General features: G+C 39.3%; 1 protein-coding gene and 1 long non-coding RNA gene across 7 annotated transcripts in view; both read left to right on the forward strand.

Annotated features, from left to right (window-relative positions):
* ERICH2 (glutamate rich 2) overlaps positions 1–12,302 on the forward strand; it is a 37,396-nt gene extending 25,094 nt beyond the window's left edge. For 5 of the 6 annotated variants that reach the window (XM_015541665.2, XM_042994663.1, XM_042994665.1 and 2 more), the window contains 3 exons: positions 4,080–4,137; positions 11,389–11,460; positions 12,108–12,302. In XM_015541665.2, coding sequence (XP_015397151.2) covers positions 4,080–4,137; positions 11,389–11,460; positions 12,108–12,226 — 249 coding nt within the window. In that variant the 3' untranslated portion in view covers positions 12,227–12,302. Of the gene's footprint in view, positions 1–4,079; positions 4,138–6,710; positions 6,790–11,388; positions 11,461–12,107 lie in introns of those variants that run through there. The other variant, XM_042994664.1, reaches the window with a different exon arrangement.
* A 2,241-nt stretch (positions 12,303–14,543) lies between these two features.
* LOC122241489 lies at positions 14,544–20,735 on the forward strand. Its single transcript, XR_006221656.1, has 3 exons — positions 14,544–14,629; positions 17,209–17,297; positions 20,646–20,735. It is a non-coding gene; the product is annotated as an uncharacterized LOC122241489 (long non-coding RNA).
* The last annotated feature ends 2,533 nt before the right edge of the window (positions 20,736–23,268 follow it).

Raw genomic sequence — 23,268 nt, forward strand, 5'->3', positions numbered from 1 at the left:
ACTCTCTGTGTCTGTTTCTGTGTGTTAGGGAAGTCTCTTGCTCTTGTAAGTAGTGGGAAGGACATGCACTTTTAACTAGGTAGCACTGGTCCTCTTCCACAGGGGACACGCAGCTACCACAGAGACAAAGCTGGGCACTCCACAAAGGATGAGCAGTCAGGGGATGCAGTTTTAACAAGGTGCAGACGTCCTCCGTGAGAGGTCAGGAGAGGCACTGCTGGCAAGGTTTGCAGGGGTCTTCTGGGGGAGAGGATCTGCAACACAAGGACTGAGGCAGGCCTGACTGGAGGGGGCGGGGTGTGGTGTAAGCAAGGTAGGTAGTGAATGCCAGTGTTGTGCTGGTTCCCACAGGTAGTTGTATGTTTATGATGAGGGGCAGGGGAGGGAAATGGAGGCTGCCAGCTCCTTTGTTCCTGGAGAAGTTCCTCCCCAAACTCCTGAGTTGGTAACCAACTCTCCCTCCCATAAGCTCCAGGTGACTTTCAAACTGTTTACAAGCTGTATCTCTGAAGGATGTTTGCTGTGCTATCTCTTTAAGGGTAAGGGCTCAGCTTCCTATCACCCTCTGAGCTCTCCCAGAGCCAAGGCTGCTGAGTTTTAAAGTTTCAGGCTTTAAGTCCCTCTGGTTGTAAGCACTCAGGAAATTTAGACCCTCTGGTTTTCAAAGGCAAATGCTGTGGGTATTCCTCTTCCCCCTGCAGGCTCCCCCTGTGTGATAGTCTGTTTCTCACCCCTCTCTGGGTCTGTGGCTCACTTCTTCCAGTGGTCAGATCTATGGGGTTTAGGTTCCCACTGAATCCTCACCCTTCTGACCCTCTTTGACGTGGCCTCTTTTCTGTATTCAGTTGTAGAATTTGTTTGGCCAGTCTTTGGGTCATTATCTGGGTTGTTTGCAGTGATGCAAGTGTTACCTAGTTGTATTTGAGGGACAAGGTGAGTTTAGGGTCCGGCTACTCTGCCATCTTCCCTGGAAGTCCCATCTCTTTATTTTGAATGTCACAAATAATTTAATGTAAAGCCACTTTTTTTAAACCTGTCTTCTTAATTTAGCTTGACTTTGAAGTTTTAAGCAATTCTCATGAAAGTCTTTAGCCAAATATCCATTGCATGAATTTCTTAATTTCACTGCATTTTGAACTGTTAAAAGGAAATATATACATACACATTTTTTTGTTAACAGCATCAACAAATAGGTCAGTGCTAAGTACATTTTTAAATTGATTCCATGCTCCTTTTCATTTTCTGAGGCTAGTATTATTAACATAATGCTTCATGAAATAGACTAGATATTAATTGATATTGAGAAATTCTTGTTAATTTTGTTAGGTGTAATAGCCATAGTGTCATTGGGTTTTTAATTTAAAGTGAAATGAGATGATATCTGTAAAAAATCTTAAAACAGTCTAGGCAGACTGGGGAAAAGAATGTATAGTAATATTGATACAATCAGATTGACAAAATATTAATTTTTGAAGATGAGAATTGGAGACGTGTACTTCTTTTACTATTTTTTCTACTTCTGTGTTTATTTAAATTTTCCATAAAGATTTTAAAAATATAAATAGTAGCTACATATGATACTGGTCACATTCTCTGTTATGAATTAAACTAGGCATTGAAAATAAAAATAACTACAATAACAAAACTACTTTAAACTAAAAGGTATTCTTCTGGATGATACTTGAATTACAAATCAAAATCAAAACTAAACTTACAAACTACTTAGAAAATAGTGATAACCACAACACTAAATATTAAAGCTTTCAAAAAGAGCTTAAGGTTTTGAATACTTAAGTGATGACAATGTTGATTCAAAGGGGAATGACAACAAATGAACTAAATAGTAATTCCTAGAAAAAGAACAAAATAAATATAAGGAAAATAAGAAAAGGAATTAAATAAACAAAATTCAAAGTAAATACCAAATTACTATATCCATTTAAGAACAGGATATTTGAAAAAAGAATGACCTAGATAAACCACAAGATACCATAATTAAAATGGAAGGAAACTACAAATAGGAATGAAAATAAATAGGTCTTAATAGACAAAAATAGATTTTAAAAATGTAACGGGTGCCTGGGTGGCTCAGTCAGTTAAGCCTCCGACTTTGGCTCAGGTCATGATCTCACGGTTTGTGGGTTCGAGCCCCATGTTGGGCTCTGTGATGACAGCTCAGAGCCTGGAGCCTGCTTCGGATTCTGTGTCTCCCTCTGTCTCTCTTCCTCTGCCCTCCCCTGCTTGTGCTGTCTCTCACTCTCTCTCAAAAATAAGTAAATATTTAAAAAATCTAAAAAAAAAACCCAAAAACAATTCTGTTTAATGAGTTTACCATAGCATTTATTAATATGTGAAAAAGTGGGGATTGTGGTAAAGGTAATGGTTTATAGAAAAATCTGCAGAAGTGTTCTATTTCCATTAGAGAAATGTAAATAATCATACCTGTGGAAGAAACTGAAAAAACTGGTAGAGAACTTCTTAAAATGGTGCCTGGGTATATACCAAATGTCTAGAAACATGGGGAAGTGTCTCTTCTAATACTCCATGCCCTTGTGTCTTGCAGAAGAAGCCTAGTATACCTGCCTATGTTCAGAATATAGTACACACAATCAAGAACAATCATCTAAGTTTAGGGTTATTTTTTAATGGAAGCAGTCTAAGTAAGTTTTAGAATAGGACATTAGTTTTATTAACCTGTAGCCTAAGTAAAAAATATATAAGAATATTTAATTTTATGGGGAGAAAATTATCATGATATGTGGCTTATTTTTAATAAGTTACTGAGGGGCGCCTGGGTGGCTCAGTTGGTTAACCAACTGACCTTGGCTCAGGTCATGATCTCATGGTTTGTGGAATCAAGCCCCACATCAGGCTCTGCACTGACCGTGTGGAGCCTGCTTGGGATTCTCTCCCTGCCCCCTCTCTCTGTCTCTCTCTGACTTGTACTTTCTCTCTCAAAATAAACTTAAAACAAAATTTTTTTTTAATAAAAAAAAAAATTACTGAATAGGGGCACCTGCGTGGCTCAGTTGGTTGAGCATCTGACTCATGATTTCGGCTCAGGTCATTTTCCCAGGGTCATGGATCCAGCCTTGTATGGGGCTCTGCGCTGAGCATGGAGCCTGCTTAAGATTCTCTCTCTCTCTCTCTCTCTCTCTCTCTCTCTCTTTCACTCTTTTGCTCTCCCCCCCCACCCCTCTCTCCTACTCACATACATGCTCTCTCTCTCTCTAAAATAAGCAAAAAAAGTTACTGAATAATCCTAGTTTTTGTGAATATGTGTTTAACTTATGGAAAAATACTAAAATGATATGATGAAGATGCTAAAAATAAATATCTCTGGATGGCAGAAATATAAATGCTTTTTAGTTGGGGACAGAATGTGTTTATTTAGCTTTTAAATTCCCTACATACAAAAATATTTACTACTTTGTAACAATAAAAATATAATAAAAGTGAAACAAGGGACGCCTGGGTGACTCAGTCGTTTAAGCATCCTACTTCAGCTCAGGTCATGATCTCATAGTTCGTGAATTTGAGCCCCACGTCGGGCTCTGTACTGACAACTTGGAGTCTGGAACCTGCTTCAGATTCTGTGTCTCCTTCTCTCTCTGCCCTTCCCCTGCTCATGCTTGGTTTTTCTGTCTCTCAAAAATGAATAAACATTAAAAAAATTTTTTTTAAATAGTAAAATGAAATGAATTACAATCTTAGTCATGTAATTATGGACTAAGTTTACAAAAAAAAAAAAAAAGCTGTATCTGAACCAAAGGGATATTAAAGTGATGAATGTCTTTAGTATCTCTGCCAGTTGAACCAACCTATGTATTCTGAAATTGTTAAGTAATATACATATAGTATGGCTGCAGTAACATAGAGGTATCATACTTGTTCTCTGGTGCCTTGCCATGGGAAGTCCTTAAATATTCTTCATTAATTGATTACAGACTTACTCCTGCAAAAATGTAGAAATATTAAAAGAAAAATAATAAATAATGTAATATTTTTAGGGGGTTTATTATTGACATTTAAATTCTCTCTGAAAGTACTTATCTGAAGAGTTTCTTAATGTTTTCCAGTTCCTGAGAGCAGAAATGGGCCAAGACTACCATTTGGCAAAAAAATTATGTCAGATGAGTAAGTACAAAATACTTTTATGTTTTCTTTTTTTTTCCAAAATACTTTTCTGTTTTCTAATCTTTTATTTGTTTCTAAATGCATTTCATAATTTGTAAGATGGTCTGATTATTATAGCCTAGTAAACTCCCTAATAGTATCTCAGTGATTCCTTAATAGTAAGTTAAGTTGATTGGTGTAAGGACTAATTTAGACATCTAGAATAACTTTGGGATAAACTAAAAAAGACTAATCAGGGGTGCCTGGGTGGCTCAGTCTGTTAAGCGTCCGACTTCAGCTCAGATCATGATCTCACAGTCCTCGGGTTCAATCCCTACATCGGGCTCTGTGCTGACAGTTCAGAGCCTGGAGCCTGCTTTGGAATCTGTGTCTCCCTTTCTGTCTGCCCCTCTCCTGCTCACGCTCTGTCTCTCTGTCTCAAAAATAAATTTTAAAAAACATTAAAAAAAAAACATTAAAAAAATTTTTGTAAAAAGACTAATCATCACTGGAAAATAAATAAAAATCTTGACCTTCATGATAATGAGTTAGTTAACTTTATGCCGTTAGTTTCAAAGACATGTCAGGTAGTATAGCAAACCTTACTTAATATGCATTTATTCCACAAATATTTGAGTGCCTCCATGTGCCAGGCACTGTTTTAGACACTGGAAGTATAGCAGTCAATAAGACAGATAACAATCCCACATTTATATCTAGTATCAAACAGATAACAAATTCATATATAACTAGTGTGTCATAAATGATAGGTGCTATGGAGAAAAATTAAGTAGGGAAGAAGGAATAGAAAGTACTAGAAAGATGCAAAGCAGTTTTGAATAAGATGGTCTAGGAAGGCAGGACTCATAGCAAATGTACTGAGATGCAAACATGCCTGATGAGGAACAGCAAGGAGGCCAGTGTAATCAGGGCAGAATACCTAAGGGGAAGTGTGACAGGAGATGAGGTCAGAGAGGTTATGGTTTAGGGATTATGTAGATTGCATAGCACCCTTTCATAATTTAAGGACTTTGGCTCTTTCTCTGAGCAAAGTGGGAAACCATTGGGCACTTTTGAGTAGAGGAATAATAACGATCTACCTTATCTTTCTTTCTTCCTTTGGTTTTTAGTAGTTTGGCTGATGTATCTTACGCTCAGGCTGTTGTTTCTTTTCCTTTTTTTTTTTTTTTTCGTTTCTTTTTATTTCTATGCTTTGTTTTAGAATTGTTCTACTAACCTACCTGTTTTTGAGTTAACCTGTCCTATCTTCTGCTGTGTTCAATCTGCTGTTAAAACTATCCAGTGAGTTCCTGGGGCTCCTGGGTGTCTCAATCGGTTAAGCGACCGACTCCCGCTCAGGTCATGATCTCGCGGTTTGTGAGTTCAAGCCTCGCATTGGGCTCTGTGCTGACAGCTCAGAGCCTAGAGCCTGCTTTGAATTCTGTGTCTCCCCCTCTCTCTGCCCCTCCCCTGCTCATGCTCTGTGTTTGTCTCTCAATAATAAATAAACGTTAAAAAAGTTTTTTTTAAATGTAATGTAGGAATTGTGAGGATCTACTTTCACTTGCCTCACATAGACTCCCCGCTATGGGTACAGTACTTCTTAACATCATTGGCTAAATTTTTTTAAGATTTTATTTTTAAGTAATCTCTACACCTAACGTGGGGCTCAAACTCACAACCCCAAGATCAAGAATCATGCGCTCTTCCAACTGAGCCAGCCAGGCACCCCTCACTGGCTAATTTTTAAAATGGGTTTCTTGAATGCTTTTCGCACTACTTATTTTATATCCAAAATAATTTGCCTTGTCTAATCCTTTTAAGCACTTTTGACCTTTAGAGCCATTGAATAAAATATTTTGATTAAAAGTATTTTTGGGTGGCGCACAAACAGAATTTCTGATAAGAAGGACTCCTTCAAGAAAATCGTGTCCATTCCCATTGTTACAAATAACAAAGCAGAAGCAGAGAGAGGCTAAGCGGCTTGGTCAGCACCATTCAGGGAGCTAGTGGCATGGCCAAACTGGAGCCCAAGCTGCCGCCTCCCACAGCACCCCTCTTCTGTTGGGGGCTGGGGTACAGGTGAGTGAGTCTGTAGTTCTCAGTCCCAGCTCCCAGAGTTTCTTGTGCAGCCTAATAGTGGGAAAATTCATGTATTATATCTCCGTATCCATCAGTCATTTTAGAAAGCCTCTGGCTGAAGCTGATAAAATATATGCACTGATATCACCACATCTGTTAGTCACTTTTGATTGTTAGGCCTATAGTATGTCGCATAAACAGCAGGTGCTCAATAAAATGCTTATTGACCTGAGTCAAACCAGTAAACGTCCATTAAATACCATCATTGAGAATGAAAAAGTTCAAACTGGTCTATCCTAATTGGGTTATGTCCCTGTAAAATTTCTCTCCCTCCCTCCCTTATATCAAGCACAGACTTGTACCAGACATTGTGCTGGGAGCTGGAGAGAAAGCAGGTATCACAGCACACATGCTCTAAACCTTTTTGGAGTTGACATTAACCATGGTTTGGTTTGGTTTGGTTTGTTACTCCACTGGCTCAGCCAGTAATACTGTTCACTTTTTTCTGTCAGTGTCAAATAGCCTCAGACTAGGATTAGAAGACAGGAAAAGGAGCTGTGGAGGGCCCTAAGACCGGCACCATGCCAGGTGGGAAAGAACACTACTCCCAAAAGAGGAGGATGACTGGAAACGGGGCAGAAAGGAGCAGAGATTGGGGGGGGGGGGGGGGGGCTGGCTGCATGTGCATGCAAAATAAGATTGGCTACCCCTGAAGCAGATTCCAGCCATTGATGTGAAATTAGGGAGGCCCAGGATTAGCAATGCTAAGCAAGTTCAGGAAAGAACAGAGAGTTGGAGACACTGTTTCGGGGGGGGGGGGGGGGGGGGGGGGGGGGGGGGGGGGGGGGGGAGAAAGTACTAGTTTGATGCTAATAGGAAACACTTGGCTGAGGACTGACCAAAGTTCCTCTCTATATTCAGAACAACAGACAAAATGAATTTTTTTCATCTAGGATGGCGTCAGGTTATTTTATATGTGAATGCTTATAGTATATTGTCCTTTTTTCTTTCTTTTTCATTTTTTTAAATGTTTATTCAGTTTTTGAGAAAGCATGAGCAGGGAAGGGCAGAGAGAGAGGGGGATACAGAATCCCAAGGAGGTTCCAGGCTCTGAGCTGTTAGTACACAGCCCAATGCGGGGCTTGAACCCACAAACCATAAGATCATGACCCGAACCGAAGTTGGATGTTTAACCAACTAAGCCACCCAGGTGCCCCAGTTTGTCTTTTTTTCCCTATCTTCTACCTCTGCTATAGAACACTCCTTTCTCTCTCTCTCTCTCTCTCTCTCTCTCTCTCTCTCTCTATGTATATATATCTCTCTGTATATATCTCTATATGTATTTATATATATTTATGTATCTCTCTATATATTTTTATATATATTTATGTATGTAAACATAGATTATTTGCATATTTATGTATTTATGTGTCTGTATTGAGCACCTACTAATAATGAGAACATTCTTGAATACCTTGTTTAATTCTTAAAACAATTCTATGGGGCAGATATTATGAACCCCATTTTACAGTTGAGGAAACTGAGTCTTAGCAAGGAAAACTAATTCACCTAGGATTAGATGCTAGGTCTGGCTTGAAAGCTTCTGATATCCTACTATATTTCCATTTCCTCATTTGATTAGTAAACATATCTCTGGTCAAGGAGGCAGAGACTTGGAAAAGAGGTACTTTTGTGGGTCAATCAGGCTTGAAATGGCTCCTATGGTCAACTAATATATTTATTTTCTTTGTATCTGAGGCAGTTTAATTTACATAAAGTAATGCATCTTTGTCCCTTCTGAAATGTTTTAAAAATTCATTTTCTGAATAAAGCCACTGGTTGCCTGTATGTTTCCTTGCTGTCCAATCACAGTGTAATCATTTATATCTCTGTTTGGCTTCAGGGCTTCCCACCTGGCATCCATTGGTTTCTTTTCTCTTCATCCTGCCTTTAAAAAAAGAAATTGTATTGGGTTCCCCAAGAAATTTTATTTGTCGGTAAAGGCTTGAATTTTATCTATCTTTCACACACAGTTTTTATATGTGCCTAATATTTCCTCAGCCATTTTCCTGCTATGTCATGCAGAAGTGATATATTGGCTGTATGCCATTTCCTGCCAGGCATTGGAAGCATCCTGGGAAAGTGGTTTTTAAATGGGACTGAAGGTCAAGAGTCCCAAGTACTTTTTTTAGTTCATCTCATGATTGACTGTGAGATGTTCTGCCGGTCAATCTTTCTATTTACTGGTCTCTTCACCTGTAAGAAGGGAATGTGCAGCTCACTTTTCTCAGGGCACAACAGTGCTCCTCACAGCAGCCCAAGATTTTACACACAAAAAACATTTAGGCCTGGAAGACCTACTCATCAATTATAATAATACTAAGTGTTTAACAATAATGGCCTGAGAACCAAAATGGTTCTCATCATTTTGGTCTAACACAATTACAGATGTATCTTCAGAAAAGATAGTTACTCTGCAGTTTTCTTTTCCTTCCTTTTTCTTTTTGAGTAAAATAAATCACTCTTTCCTTTTTAACCTAGAGTATAATTTTAAAAAAATTTTTTTTTTAACGTTCATTTACTATTGAGAGACAGAGAGAGACAGTGCTAGAGCATGGGAGGGGCAGAGAGAAGGGGAGACACAGAATCCGAAGCAGGCTCCAGGCTCTGAGCTGTCAGCACAGAGCCCAATGTGGTGCTCGAACCCACGAAGAGATCATGACCTGAGCCGAAGTCAGATTCTTAGCCGACTGAGCCACCCAGACGCCCCTAACCTAGAGTATAATTTTATCTAGGCATCAAAGGACTGCTTCCTACTATTCATTTATTCCATTTTTTAATGTTCTGAGGGCTCCGGCTCTGTGTCAGTCTCCTAGGGATGCTACAGTGAACAAGACCAATGTCTTATCTACCTTAGAATAGCCTCCATGGGGCGCCTGGGTGGCGCAGTCGGTTAAGCGTCCGACTTCAGCCAGGTCACGATCTCACGGTCCGTGAGTTCGAGCCCCGCGTCAGGCTCTGGGCTGATGGCTCGGAGCCTGGAGCCTGTTTCCGATTCTGTGTCTCCCTCTCTCTCTGCCCCTCCCCCGTTCATGCTCTGTCTCTCTCTGTCCCAAAAATAAAAAAAAAAAAAAAAAAAGAATAGCCTCCAGTCTGGGGGACTTAGAGCCCAATGCACAACAGAATCCCCCAGCTCCCTGCCCCAGCTCTTTAGCTGGAAGGAGACATCCACTGAACATTTAGGAAGGAGCCAAGCCTTTCTCTAGGTCCAAATCCATTCCAGGAAAATGAATGATAATCAGCAGTTACTTGGTTCTTAGTGCACTAAGGACTGGACTGAGTGTTTTATCTGCATTATCTCACTGATTCATCAAAATGGCCTAATGTGGCCAATAGTATTATTACAGATAATAGAACTGAAGTACAGAGATAGTAAATATTTCCCCCATGGAGACCCAACTAGACAGTGGCGGAACCAGGATTCACATCTGACAGTCTTTCTTCAGGGCCCATATTGGAATCTGTTTATGGACTCAGGTTGGGAACAACTCCCAAGACACTAACTGAATGTGCTAGAGGCTTTTCTTACCTTTTTACCAACTCTACTAGCCTGTCAAAGACTTTCTGATTCATCATCTAGAATGCATATTTGTGGGCTAAGTTTTAAAGCAGATACCTTTCCCTCACTCTGAAAATTGACAATTGTAGAAGTCAACAGTTTTTTTTAAACCATGAGAGTAGTTGATCTCATACTCCAATCCCATGAAATGATCCTAATTCCAATATGAAATTTTCTAAACTGTATTCAAGATTTCTTAATAAGTGTTCAACCAAAAAGGATTCCATGGGAATAGTAAGTTGGGGAAACCACATTCTCATAATGGTCTGAGCATATTAATGGTTCTGTAAAATCCTGCAATTTCTTCTACTGTAAATTTTACCTGATTAACCTCATTTGACCTAGTTTCCAAAATATGTATTAATATCTTAAGAAACTAGCTAGTATCCCAAGGGGCAAATTGAAGAAACTCTGCTCTTGAAAAGGCTCAGAGAATATTTAGACTGCTAATGATAAGTATATTTTAGTCCAATTTAAAATGAATCAAGATACTTTTATTAGAAATCTTAAAAGGTGTCTAAATACCTATAGGATCCTTAAAAGCAGGCACACAGTCATGCTAACCCAGACTGATGGTAAATTATATTGGTAGATTAGGAAATAGAGACACTGGTTTGGTGTGTCAGGATGAAAGCCATATGGGATGAGGTCCTCTGAGCACTGGGGCATAGTTGAACCAGCCACAATTATTTGTCTTACTCTAAGCCAGAAGAATAGCACACTTGATGTTTTAGCGCCCCCTGGGGGCCATCAAGATAGTGCACAGGAGTCACAACATTAAATGGCTAATGCAGAATTATGAATGCCCCTCAAGGCAGGTAGGAAGAAGGTAGAGAGAGATCTGGGGTTAAAAAATAGCCTAAAGAACTCCAAAACAAAAGTTGAAAATGTTTCTAACCTCTAAAACATTGATAACATACCACCAAGCCCCCCAAAATCTACTGATATGGTCCAAAGATGACACATGCTGTTAAGTAGGCAATGACTAGGGTGTAAACCAGGGTAAAAGTTTTCAGGATGAAGAGAAAAAAGAAACATAAGTTTTCCCTCTTTGAAAGATGAGTTTCTCAAAATGGCATCTCTACCATGGAAGAGCTTGCATTTAAAAAAATCATAATAAAATTTGGTTCTGTGTTCAGATAAGGTCTCTAAGAAAGGCTGTCTTGTAGACATTGAGTGGGAGAGATGAAAAGCAGGATTAACAGACCTCCAGGCACAGTCTTCTCATTAGCAAAGCCTCCACATTTTGCAGGATATGTACCTTGTTTGTGGGATGATTATATTCAAGAAACACTCTGGCTACAAGGCCTATGAGGAAAGCCTCATAGTGGTGGAGATTGCATTTTTTAGACAGGAGGTAGAAAATATATTGAGCATTATTTCTCTTACAATGCACCTATGATAAGTAGAACATTTTCTCTATTTACACTTTGGTATTCCTATGGTATAATTGGTATTTATTGCTTTGTGCATTTTTACTTACTCTGATTGACAGTTCCAATCTCATTCTGAGGAGTGCTTGCTGAAACACTTTGAAGATTAATAACACACATTCTGTTGTCCATTTTCAGTTCTAATCTATGAACCAGAAAATCCTGAGGCCAAGGAGTTTTTCTCACTTATTGAAGAAATGTTGCTGATGGGTAAATTTAAAAATTGAAATTCCTTCTTTCTCATAGAACTATGAGCAGTCACTATTTAAAAACCTATTATCCCAGGAGATTAGTGAAGTACACCCTCAGAAAGTGGTTAAGAAAAGGCTAACTGGTTGTCTTGGATGGTTTAATGAAACCAACTTGTCCTTTGTAGATGGTCAGGGTGACTCCCTTTTCTCTGTGGGGTAGAACTGCCCAAGTAAATCAGGCTCCCTGGGTACCAGGCATCAGGGACTGACACAGTCTTCACAAGGAACAGAACATGCTAATTTCCACACATGTTAAAAGAGCTATCCCACAATTCCAAGGAAAACTAGTACCCTCTAAATTATCCTACATCTCACTTACTCTTATTATATTTAATTAAGAATTACATTGACAATAGTAAAAAAAAAAAAAACTTTATAGACCTATGTTTTAAATTTACTCTAAATCCATAAACATCTTTATACCAGTAAGAATATGGTCTTTGTACTACTATTTTGATCCTACATACAGTTAACAAAGTTCAGCTCAGTCTTCATGTTCCAAAGATAGGTATTTCTTAGTGGAGGGAGAAGCAAGAAGAATTAGGATTTTTCAAAGAGTAGAAATATCAAGAACATTTTAAGCAATTTTCTTCCTTTCTATGGCAGAGAAATCTCAAAATCTTGAGGAAGATGATGAAGATAGTGAAGAAGACAGCAGTGAGAGTGAAGGAGAGAGCAGTGAGGAGCTAAGTGAAGAAAGCTCTGATGAATGCGAAGACGGGTGATGAAGGTTGCTGCTATGGTTTAATCTTCATGTATTTTCATTACTGTATACATGGAAATATAAAGGAGAAAGCTGCATTTTAGTCTTGTTCTTTATTTGGCACAGAGTTCTTTTAATTTATCCATATCGGTTTGAGCTCCTTCTTGATATTTAGTTCTTACCTCTATGTGAGTTACTCAGAGAGGAAATTAGTAATTGAAAATATTTACATAGCTGTAATTGTGTACCAGGTGCTGTTGTGCACACATTAGTTCATTTAATCCAACAAACCCATGAGGCTTGGGTTAAAACAACACAAATTTATCATCTTACGGTTCTGGAGGTCAGAAATCCACAATGAGTCTCACTCAGTCAAAATCAGGATGTCAGCAAGGCTGTACTCTTTCTGGAAGCTCTAGGAGAAAATCTCATTCCTTTCTTTTGCCAGCTTCTAGAGCCTCCACACATTCCTTGGCTCCTGGCCTCTTCCTGCATCTTCAAAACGAGCAACACCTGGCTGAGATCTTCTCACATTGTCATCTCTCTAATTCTCTCTCCCCTCTGTTGTGATTTTTGTTAAAGTAACATTTGTTAAGTAGAGCCCTGGTGTGTCAGATGGTTCGTGATGCTTCCACAAAGACCACAAGGGAAAGTAAAATGAGAAGTTTATTATTCACAGGTCCTGGAGGAGGTACATGGCATGCATCAGAGGGGCCACATAAGGAGGTCAAGGTGCAGACAGAGTGGACAGCAGGACCAGGGGCATGCCTTTATTAGGGCCATGAGTGGAGTGCTTTGGGGGTTCTCAGGCTAAGGCTGGATTTGCCAATTCAAACCAAAAAGATCAAGTTTTAGTAAGCTCCGTGGGGGTCTTATCTAAGGGATGCACAGGGGAAAGAGTTGGGAGGCAGGAGAGACTGTTTATCACCAGGGGCACTGGGGAAGTTATATCAGGAACATACACTTACTTGTGATTCTACAGGCTCTTATCTAGTACATGGGCTGTTATCTAGGGCACGTACTTGAGGGAGAGGCTAGTGTGCTTAGCCACACAAAATGGATGCCAAGGCAGCAATGATATGGAATAGTTGAGCCAAACTCTCAATACCTTGCCTCTTCCTTCCACTTTTAATGACACTTATAATTACATTGGACCCATCTGGGTGATCCAGGATAATCTATAATCTTCCCTATTTTAGAGTCAGTTGATAATTTTAATACAATCTATAACCTTAATTGCCCTTTGCCATGTAACCTCATATGGGTTCTGGGGATTGGAACATAGACATCTTTTAGGGTGGGGGACATTATTCTGCCTACCACAGAAAGTATTGTGTAAATATTCATTTTTTTTGGAATTCATGGTATGGAGCTTGGAAGAAACACTTAGGTTGGAAACAGACCAAACAGACCAAACAGACACTTTGGTTCGACTCAATTAGATAACACCTAACAGAGGTATCTCTTTAATTAGAGACAGTAGTTAGTCAAAGGTAAGGAAGTCGTGGCTCACAGGGAAAGTGTAGTCTGAATAGAAGAGGACTGAAAATAAAATGGTCTTAAATGAGGGGGTGCCTGGGTGGCTCAGTCGGTTGAGCATCTGACTTCAGCTCAGGTCACGATCTCACAGCTCGTGAGTTCGAGCCCCGCATCGGGCTCTGTGCTGACAGCTCAGAGCCTGGAGCCTGCTTCAGATTCTGTGCCTCCCTCTCTCTCTGCCCCAACCCACTCGCATTCTGTGTCTTTCTCAAAAATAAACATTAAAAAATGGTCTTAAGTGATAACACCTAAGAGGTAGTCCAAGAAAGAGAAGTGCACAAAGGAGACAAGAACAGCCAGGAGGAAAATCGGGAAAATGAATATAGTGGATACCATTGGTTGCCCACTCAGCAGCTATCCCTCTACATCTTTGCTAAGAGAGCCCTGCTTCTGTCGGATATTCACTCCCCACACACATAGCCATGGGGCTCAGGAAAGACACCCTCAGCCAACAGTACATGGCATTTCTCTGGTGACCGTTACTGTTCCAAACTCTTCCAAAGGGGTACATGTGACCCACATTGGCCCAACAAGATCAAGGACTTTATTTCATGATTGGGAGGAGAGATGTCTCCATTCCTGTGGTTAAGAACCAGGAAGCAAGCTGCCCTACTTTCTGCTGGCAGCCACTTTATGATGATGAGAGGGCCAAATCTTAGGATGAAGCTGATGCTGTGGATGCTACAGCAAAAATCACCTAGATTTCTGGTGATGTTCAGCCACAATATCGACTGCTCTGGAAGCCAGCCCTCAGTTTGCATTTTCTGTTAAGTGAGACGGCTCTCTTATCATTTCAACTGGTTTGGATTGAGGTTTCTTGAATCTGCTGCCAAAGGCATCCTAAGTGATGATGAGAACTACCACAGAAACCCAGGAGGGCTACAAGGTCTGGAAAGGTCTGCTTGGCTAAAAGTTATAAAGAAGACAAGTAAGATGAGAACTGAAAAGGGTGTTGGATAGCAACAAAGAGGGGGTTGATGACATTAGGGAGAGCACTGTCAGTTGAGTGGGGTGGGGAGAGACCTATTTCAGTGAGCTTGAGTGCACTGGAGATGAGGAAAAGGAAACCAAGGACTTTGATTATGAAGGAAGATGAAGTATTGTTGGAAGACATAAGGGAAAAGGAATATAATTTTTTAAATGTTTAAGGTGAGCATGTTTAGTAGAAAGGATGATAATTACATGTGCTGATAGCCTATTATGCATTAGGTACTGTACTAAGCATTCCATATGTTCATGTTTTCAGTCTTCATAGCACCTGCGTGGGGTGGATATTAGTATCCCCATTTACATATAAAGTAACTGAGGTCTAGAGAAATTGAGAGTAACTGTCTAAAGAGCACATACCTGGGAATTAGCAGAGGCAAATCTAGGTCTTTTTGGTGTGTGTTGTGGTTTCATAACTATTTGACCATCTGGTCCGCTCTTATCCACACTGACTGTAGGTTTTTGAAAGTGGTGATAGGTGTATAAGTATCTAATGTATATAGAACTTACTTGGTAAATCTTCATCCTCATTACATTTTCTGGACAACTGCACACACATATAGTATACTCCTTTCTGGGACATTTGCTGTTGCTTTGGCCCAGACCTCTTTGTTGAGCCTGGTGTCAATGAGTGTATCCGGAGTTACCATCTCCTTCATGGCAAATTTCCAGATCTCTGTGAGTGCCTGAGGAGCACACCTCTTGAAGCCTGTTCCATGGATGATGCACTTGTGAATGTTGATGGTGTATTCTCTGGTCACTCACTGCTGGCAGAATGGCTCTTCTCGCTTGCCCTTCTTTGTGAGAGAGCCACAAAGAGGGAGAAGAGGGCAAGGTATTCCAATTCAGGTTCAGTCTAATGCTGCCCTACCCTTCACCCCTGTGCTGTCCTCCCTAAGACGTCAGGAGAGAGAAACAGATTGCAGAAGGGGAGATAGTTTGTGAAGTGAAGCCTAATACTCAGAAAATGCATGTAACATAACCTTAGTTTGTGGTAGTTGGCTCTGTTTGGACTGCTCAGAGTTGCCTCTTAGAGTTGCCTCTCCTTTGTTCTCCAGTATTTGTCTTTATAAAGCCTTCAGTTTTCCTACAGTTCTTTATATATGAAGCGGGGTGATAACCTGCATTCCCTTTCATTGAAGTGCGGGTTTTTTTCCTTTAATTTTATCCTGGTTGACATGTAAAATACATATAATTTTGGTATTTGCCTAAAATACTGATGTTTGACAAGGGTGAACCCTTGAACATAACTCCTAGTGCCAGATGTGAAGGAAAGCCTAGATCTATTGGAAATGTTTTCGGGTTCTGGGCAAGTGTCTTATATCATGAGGTACTGAGAGTTCACAGGAGGGAGGGGGGGAGGGAGGATGAGGCTGCCAAGGCCAGACTAAGGAGGGCAAAGATCTCTCTGGTTGGCTTTCCTAATAAACTCCCCAGCTGCCATGGGATATGAGTTATAATGGGACATGGGGAGTATGCAGAACTTGGAGGGACTTGTGAAGTGAAGCACTGGGAGATGAGATTGGCTTGCATGGTCTTGTTCAAAATGTACCCTTTGAACCAGGAGATAGCCTGTAGCAGACATTGTGGCTGGTTTCTCCTATGTCCATTCCAATCTAGATGATACGTCTAAGCTAATCATGGTACTCCCATCCTCCTTGCTATTAGGTTTTTTAATATTTTTGTTTTATTTCAGAGAGAGTGTGAGTGAGCAAGCAGGGGAGAAGGACAGAGAGAGAGAGAATACCAAGCAGGCGCCACACTCAGCACAGAGCCCAACATAGGGCTCAATCCCATGACCCTGGGATCATGACCTGAGCTGAATTTAAGAGTCGGGTGCTCAACCAACTGAGCCACCCAGGCACCCTGCTATTAGGTTTTTTAAAACAGCTTTTATGAGACATCACTGACATATAAAAATTATATATATATTTTTTAAGGTATACAGCCTGATGATTTTACATATATTGTGAAATTATCACCACAATCAGGCTTGTTAACATATCCATCACCTCTACATAGTTACCAATGTGTGTGTGTTGAGAAGATTTATAATCTATCATCATAGCAAATTTCAAGTATACAGTAAGTATTGTTAACTATTGTCACTGTGCTGTGCATTAGATCTCCAGAGTTTATTCATCTTGCATAATTGAAACTCTGTACCCTTTGACCAGCATCCCTTTGCTACTAGTTATTACTAGACATGCACAGAATTCTACCAGTCTCAGCTAATAAAACAAGAGCAGGACTTAGAAATGGACAAGAAAGTGTGTAGCCTCATGGCTACTGGCAGCCATCTTGGTGCTATGAGGAGTTTTTATACTAAAGACAGTGGAGCAGAGAGAAAAAAGATCGTAGTCCTTGATGGCATTTTAACTGACTCAGTTGACCAACGCTGGTTTAATACCTGCCCTATCTCTAAATATCCTACGTAAGACAATATATTTTCTTACCATTTAAGCCTATTTGTTTCAGATTTCCTACAACTTGCAGCTGAGCGAGTCCTACCCAATGTACCTGACACAGGATAGCAAGCATGATGACTGACAACATCCTCTAAGACTGTAAGCCAAACTGGACTCTTTAGGTTACCCTCAGGATGGCCACTCAAAGCCAAGGAAGGGGAATTGGTGGGTTTTTGTGCCAGTTAACAGTATGTGTAAAATAGAAATACACGCATACCTCATTTTATTGTGCTTTGCTTTATTGCACTTTGCAGATACTGCATGTTTTACAAATTATAGTTTTGTGGCAACCCTGCACTGAACAAGTGTATTGGTGCCATTTTGGTAATTCTCACAATATTTAAAACTATTTCGTTATTATTATATTTGTTACAGTGACCTGTGGTCAGTGATGCTTGGTATCACTATTGTAATTATTTTGCGGTGCCATGAATTGTGCCCATATAAAACAGAGAACTTAACTGATAAATGTGCTCTACCAACCCACCCTGCTATCTCTCTCCCTGTCCTCAGGACTCCCTATTCCCTGAGATACAATAATGTTGAAACTAAACCAATTAATATCCCGACATTGGCCTCTAAATGTTCAAGTGAAAAGAAGAGTCACATGTCTTTCACTTAAAATCGAAAGCTAGAAATGACTAAGCTTAGTAAGGAAGGCACGTTGAAAGCAAAGACAGGCTGGAAGCTAAGTCTCTTGCAAGTTAGCCAAGTTGGGCATGCAAAGGAAAAGTTCTTAAATTGAAAGTGCTACTTCAGTGAACATACAAATGATAAGAAAGGCAACAGCCTTGTTGATACGGGGAAAGTTTTAGTGGTCTGGATAGAAGATCAAACCAGCCACAACATTCCCTTAAGTCAAAGCCTAATTCAGAGCAAAGCCTTAACACTCTTCAATTCTATGAAGGCTGAGAGAGGTGCGGAAGCTGCAGGAAAAAAGTTGGAAGCTAGCAGGGTTGGTTCACGAAGTTTAAGGAAAGGAGTAGCATAAAAGGAGCATATATCTCCACAGCATAAAAGTGTAAGGTGAGGCAGCAAGTACTGATGTAGAAGCTGCAGCAAGTTATCCAGAAGATCTGGCTAAGACATGAATGAAGATGGCTACACTAAGCAGATTTTCAACATAAACAAAACAACCTTCTATTGGAAGAAGATGCCACCTAGGACTTTCATAGCTAGAGAGAACGCAATGCCTGGCGTCAAAGCTTCAAAGGACAGGCTGATCTCTTAATACAGGGTAATGAAGCTAATGACTTAAATTTGAAGCCAATGCTCATGCACCATTCTGAAAATCTAAGGGCGCTTACTTGGCAAGGATGCAGAGAAAGGGGAACTCCCTTACACTGTTGGTGGGAATGCAAACTGGTGCAGCCACTGTGGAAAACCATATGGAGTTTCCTCAAAAAGTTAAAAATAGAACTAGCCAATGACCCAGCAATTGCACTACTAGGTATTTATCCAAAGGATACAAAAATATAGATTTGAATACATGTACCCTAATGTTTATAGCAGCATTATCAACAATAGCCAAATTGTGGAAAGAGTCCCAATGACCATCAACTGATGAATGGATAAAGAAGATGTGGTATTAGCCATCAAAAAGAATGAAATCTTGTCATTTGCAATGATGTGGATGGAGCTAGAGGGTATTATGCTAAGCAAAATAAGTCAGAGAAAGACAAATACCATATGATTTCACTCATATGTGGAATTTAAGAAACAAAACGAACATAGGAGGAAATAAAAGAGGAAAACCAAAAAACAGACTCTTATCTATAGAGAACAAACTGATGGTTACCAGAGAGGAGGTAGGTGGGAGAATGGGTTAAATAGGTGATGGGATAGGAGGGCACATGTTGTGATGAGCACTGGGTGTTGTATGTAAGTGTTGAATCACTAAAATCTACACCTGAAACTAATGTTACACTGCATGTTAAATAATTGGAATTTGAATTAAAACTTGAAAAAAATAAAGGCCTTTTAAGAATTGTACTAAATCTACTCTGCCTATGCTCTATAAATGGAACAATAAAGCCTGAATGACAGCACATCTGTTTACAATACGGCTTGCTGAATATTTTAAGCCTACTATTGAAACCTACTGCTTAGGGAAAAAAAAAATCCTTTCAAAATATTATTGCTCATTGACAATGCGCTGGGTTACCCAAGAGCTCTGATGGAGATGTATAATGAGATTAATGTTGTTTTCATGCCTGCTAACATATCCTTTCTGCAGCCCAAGGATCAAAGAGGAATTTTAAATTTCAAGTCTTATCATATAAGAAATACATTTTTATAAGACTATAGTTGCCATACATAGTGATTCCTCTCTGATGGATCTGGGCAAAGTAAACTGAAAACCTTCTGGAAAGGATTCAGCATTCTAGATGTCATTAAGAACATGTGTGATTCATGAGAAGAGGTAAAAACATCAATATTGACAGGAGTCAGAAGTTGATTCCAACCCACATCCAGGCAGGAACCTCCACCAGCAAAAAAATTTTTGAATGACTTTGAGGGGTTCAAGACTCAGTAGAGGCAGTAATTGCAGATGTGGTGGAAATAGCAAGAGGACTAGAACTAGAAGTGAAGCCTGAAGATGTGACTGCATTGCCACAATCTCATGATAAAACTTGGACACATGAGGAGTTGCTTCTTATGGATGAGCAAAGAAAGTGATATCTTGAGATAGAATCTACTCCTGGTGAAGATGCTGTGAAGATTATTGAAATGATAACCAAGGATTTAGAGTATTACATAAACTTAGTTGACAAAGCAGTGGCAGGGCTTGAGAAGATTGACTTCAGTTTTGAAAGAAGTTCTGCTTTGGGTAAAATGCTATTGAACAGCATTGCATTCTATGGAGAAGTCGTCCATGAAAGGAAGAGTCAACTGATGCAGCAAATTTCATTGTTGTTTTATTTTAAGAAACTGGCACAGCCACCCCAACCTTCACCAACCACAACCCTCATTAGTTAGCAGCCACCAACATCCAGGCAGGAACCTCCACCAGCCAAAAGATTATGATTCACTGAAAGTTCAGATGATGGTTAGCATTTTTTTGACAAGATGTTTTTAAATTAAGGTATGTACTTTAGATTTTTTTAGACATAATGGTCACAAACACTCAATAGACTACAGTATCATGTAAACATAACTTTTTTTTTAACATTTATTTATTTTTGAGACAGAGAGAGAAGAGCATGAACGGGGGAGGGGCAGAGAGAGAGGGAGACACAGAATCGGAAGCAGGCTCCAGGCTCTGAGCCATCAGCCCAGAGCCTGACACGGGGCTCGAACTCACGGACCGCGAGATCGTGACCTGAGCTGAAGTCGGCCGCTCAACCGACTGAGCCACCCAGGCGCCCCTAAACATAACTTTTATATGCACCGGAAAGCCAAAAAATTCATTTCACTTGCTTTATTATGATATTTGCTTTATTGCAGTGGTCTGGAACTGAGCCCTCAATTTCTCCAAGGTATGCCTGCATGAAACTGGTTTGAATGGTTAATTTCTGTATTGTGCAGCTGAGGAGGGGAGGTAGGTAAGAAGAGTTTATTTTTCAATTTACATTTTTTATTTATCTTCTTTTTTTTTCCACGGGCATGCATTACTTTTTTATTGTGGTAAAATATTCATAACATACAATTTACCATTTTAACCATTTTTTAAGTTTATTTATTTATTTTGAGAGAGAGACAGCACAAGCAGGGGAGGGACAGAGAGAGAGAAAGAGAGAGAGAGAGAGAGAGAGAGAGAGAGAGAGAGAGAATCCCAAGCAGGCTCCACACCGTCAGCACAGAGCCCAACCAAGGGCTGAAACTCATGAACTGTGAGACCATGATCTGAGCCAAAACCAAAAGTCGGATGCTTAACTGACAGAGCCACCCAGGCACCCCTACCATTTTAACCATTTTTAAGTGTATAGTTCAGTAGCATTTAGTAATTTCATATTGTTGTGATATCATCATCACCATCCATCTCAAGAACTATTTCATTTTCTCAGACTGAAACCCTATACCCATTAAACAATAACTTCTATTCCCCTTCCCTCCAGCCCCTGGCAACTTTCTATCACTTTGTTGTTCTACTTTCTATCACTATGAATTTGACTATTCTAGGTAACACATGTAAGTGGAATTTTACAATATTTGTCCTTTTTGTGACTTATTTCACTTAGCATAATGTCTTCAAGTTCACTGGTATCATAGTACGTATCAATGCTTTGTTCCTTGTTATGGCTAAGTAATATTCCATTGTGTGCATATATCACATTTTGTTTATCCATTCATCCATTAGTAGACACTTGGGTTGGGTCCACCTTTTGGCTATTGTGAATAATGTTGCTATGAACATTGATGTACAATATCTGTCCAATACTAAAAACTTTTTATTTAAGCCTATACATGAAGTGGGGAGAAAATCTGGGAACAAATTAATAAAAAGGCTAAAAAGATGGTTGTGTTTGAGTGATGAGGTTATTTCACTTTTTTTCATTATAAAGTCATATACTTTCTCTAACAATCACATATTATCTTAAAGAAAAAAAATGTGTTTTTTTTTTTTAAAGAAAGAAACTTTTAAAAAGAGTTAAGGTAAAACTCACCTGAGGTACAGAAAAGTTAATGCAAGGAAAAAACAAAACAAATCAGTATTTGTGGAGTGTCTATTGTATCTGAGCCATTTTAACACATCTTAGTATCCTTTTTGGTATGCTAGAAGCTTCTAATGAGGATAAATACTAATAAGTAAATAAATAGGTAATTATGTTCAAAAAATAATATCATATGATACAGAAACTTACTGATCTTCATAGAACAGTTATATTCACAAACTTGCTTACGCTTATGCTTAATTGTATACTTTAAATAGGGATAATTGCAATCCATCACCAATACTCCCCCCCAACCCCCAGTCCCTGTTTGCTTAGAATTGATTATGTAGCTCTCCTATTGCTGAATAACTGTACAAATACACTTTTAACTCTAGGGGCAGAGGGCAGGCCAACCCAAGATGGGCCACTTTGGCATAACAATTCTTTTGAGTTAAAAAGCAATTAAAAAAAAAAAAAAACAACCAGCAGATTCCAGAAAAGCTCTTAACCTCCTCATCAACTGCCTAAAAAGAATTTAAATAGATAACTTGAGGTAGAAAGAAAGCTATCACCACACATAACTACAGTATAATATGAACTAGATGTGGTAGACAGGGAGGAATCTAACAAAGCCTATTTGATCAAATCCCATTGTTCCTGAGTAGCTTAGCAGACATTTATTGGTAAACACTGTTCACTCTTTTTCATTTTCCTGTGAATTGCATTCCTTCCCTTTGAAGTCCCAGACCCCTAATCTCTTCTCCTTAGTTCAGGATGACATTATTCTTCTTTTTGCCTGCCTGTCTTTGGAATTTCCTATCTGTGTGGATTTCCTACATGTACAAAATGAAATTTAATTTTCTCCTGTTAATCTGTCTCATGTCAACTTGATTTTTAGTCCAGCTAGAAGGACCTTGAAGAGCAGAGAAAATTATTCCTTTCCAACAAATAGTTGGTTAACTTTCATAAGCTTCTTTCCTTCTTTTTTTAATACTTTAAGTTGCATCCTCTTCTACTCTGAAACAAAGCTCTCTGTGTTTCATGCTCTCAGGTCCCTAAGTGTATCTTCATCTCTAATAAAAATTATTTTAAATATCTTTCCATAAAAAAGATAACTTGAAAATGATTACTCTGTAAAGATGATGAATTTCACAGTTCCCTGTCTACTACTGAGCAGTGTGTTAGGAGAAAAATCTCTTCCTCATCACAACAGGCACCAAATTCAGTTTCTTCCTACTGGCATCAGAAGAACTCAACCAAAGGTGAGGCAGAATCACAAATCAGCAGACATCATCATTCTAAAGCTGCCTTCTCTTAACTTGCAACCCACCAATGAAAAACAGTAAGAAGAAAAATGTTAAAAATCATGTACTACACAGAATTAAAAGAATACTTTCAGAAAGTTGTCTCAAAGTAAAACTTGTTAAATTGAGATATTTTACAACCTGTTAAACCAATGGTTTAAATACTAATAA

The sequence above is a fragment of the Panthera tigris genome, chromosome C1 (genome assembly GCF_018350195.1).
Source record: "Panthera tigris isolate Pti1 chromosome C1, P.tigris_Pti1_mat1.1, whole genome shotgun sequence".
Lineage (NCBI taxonomy): Eukaryota > Metazoa > Chordata > Mammalia > Carnivora > Felidae > Panthera > Panthera tigris.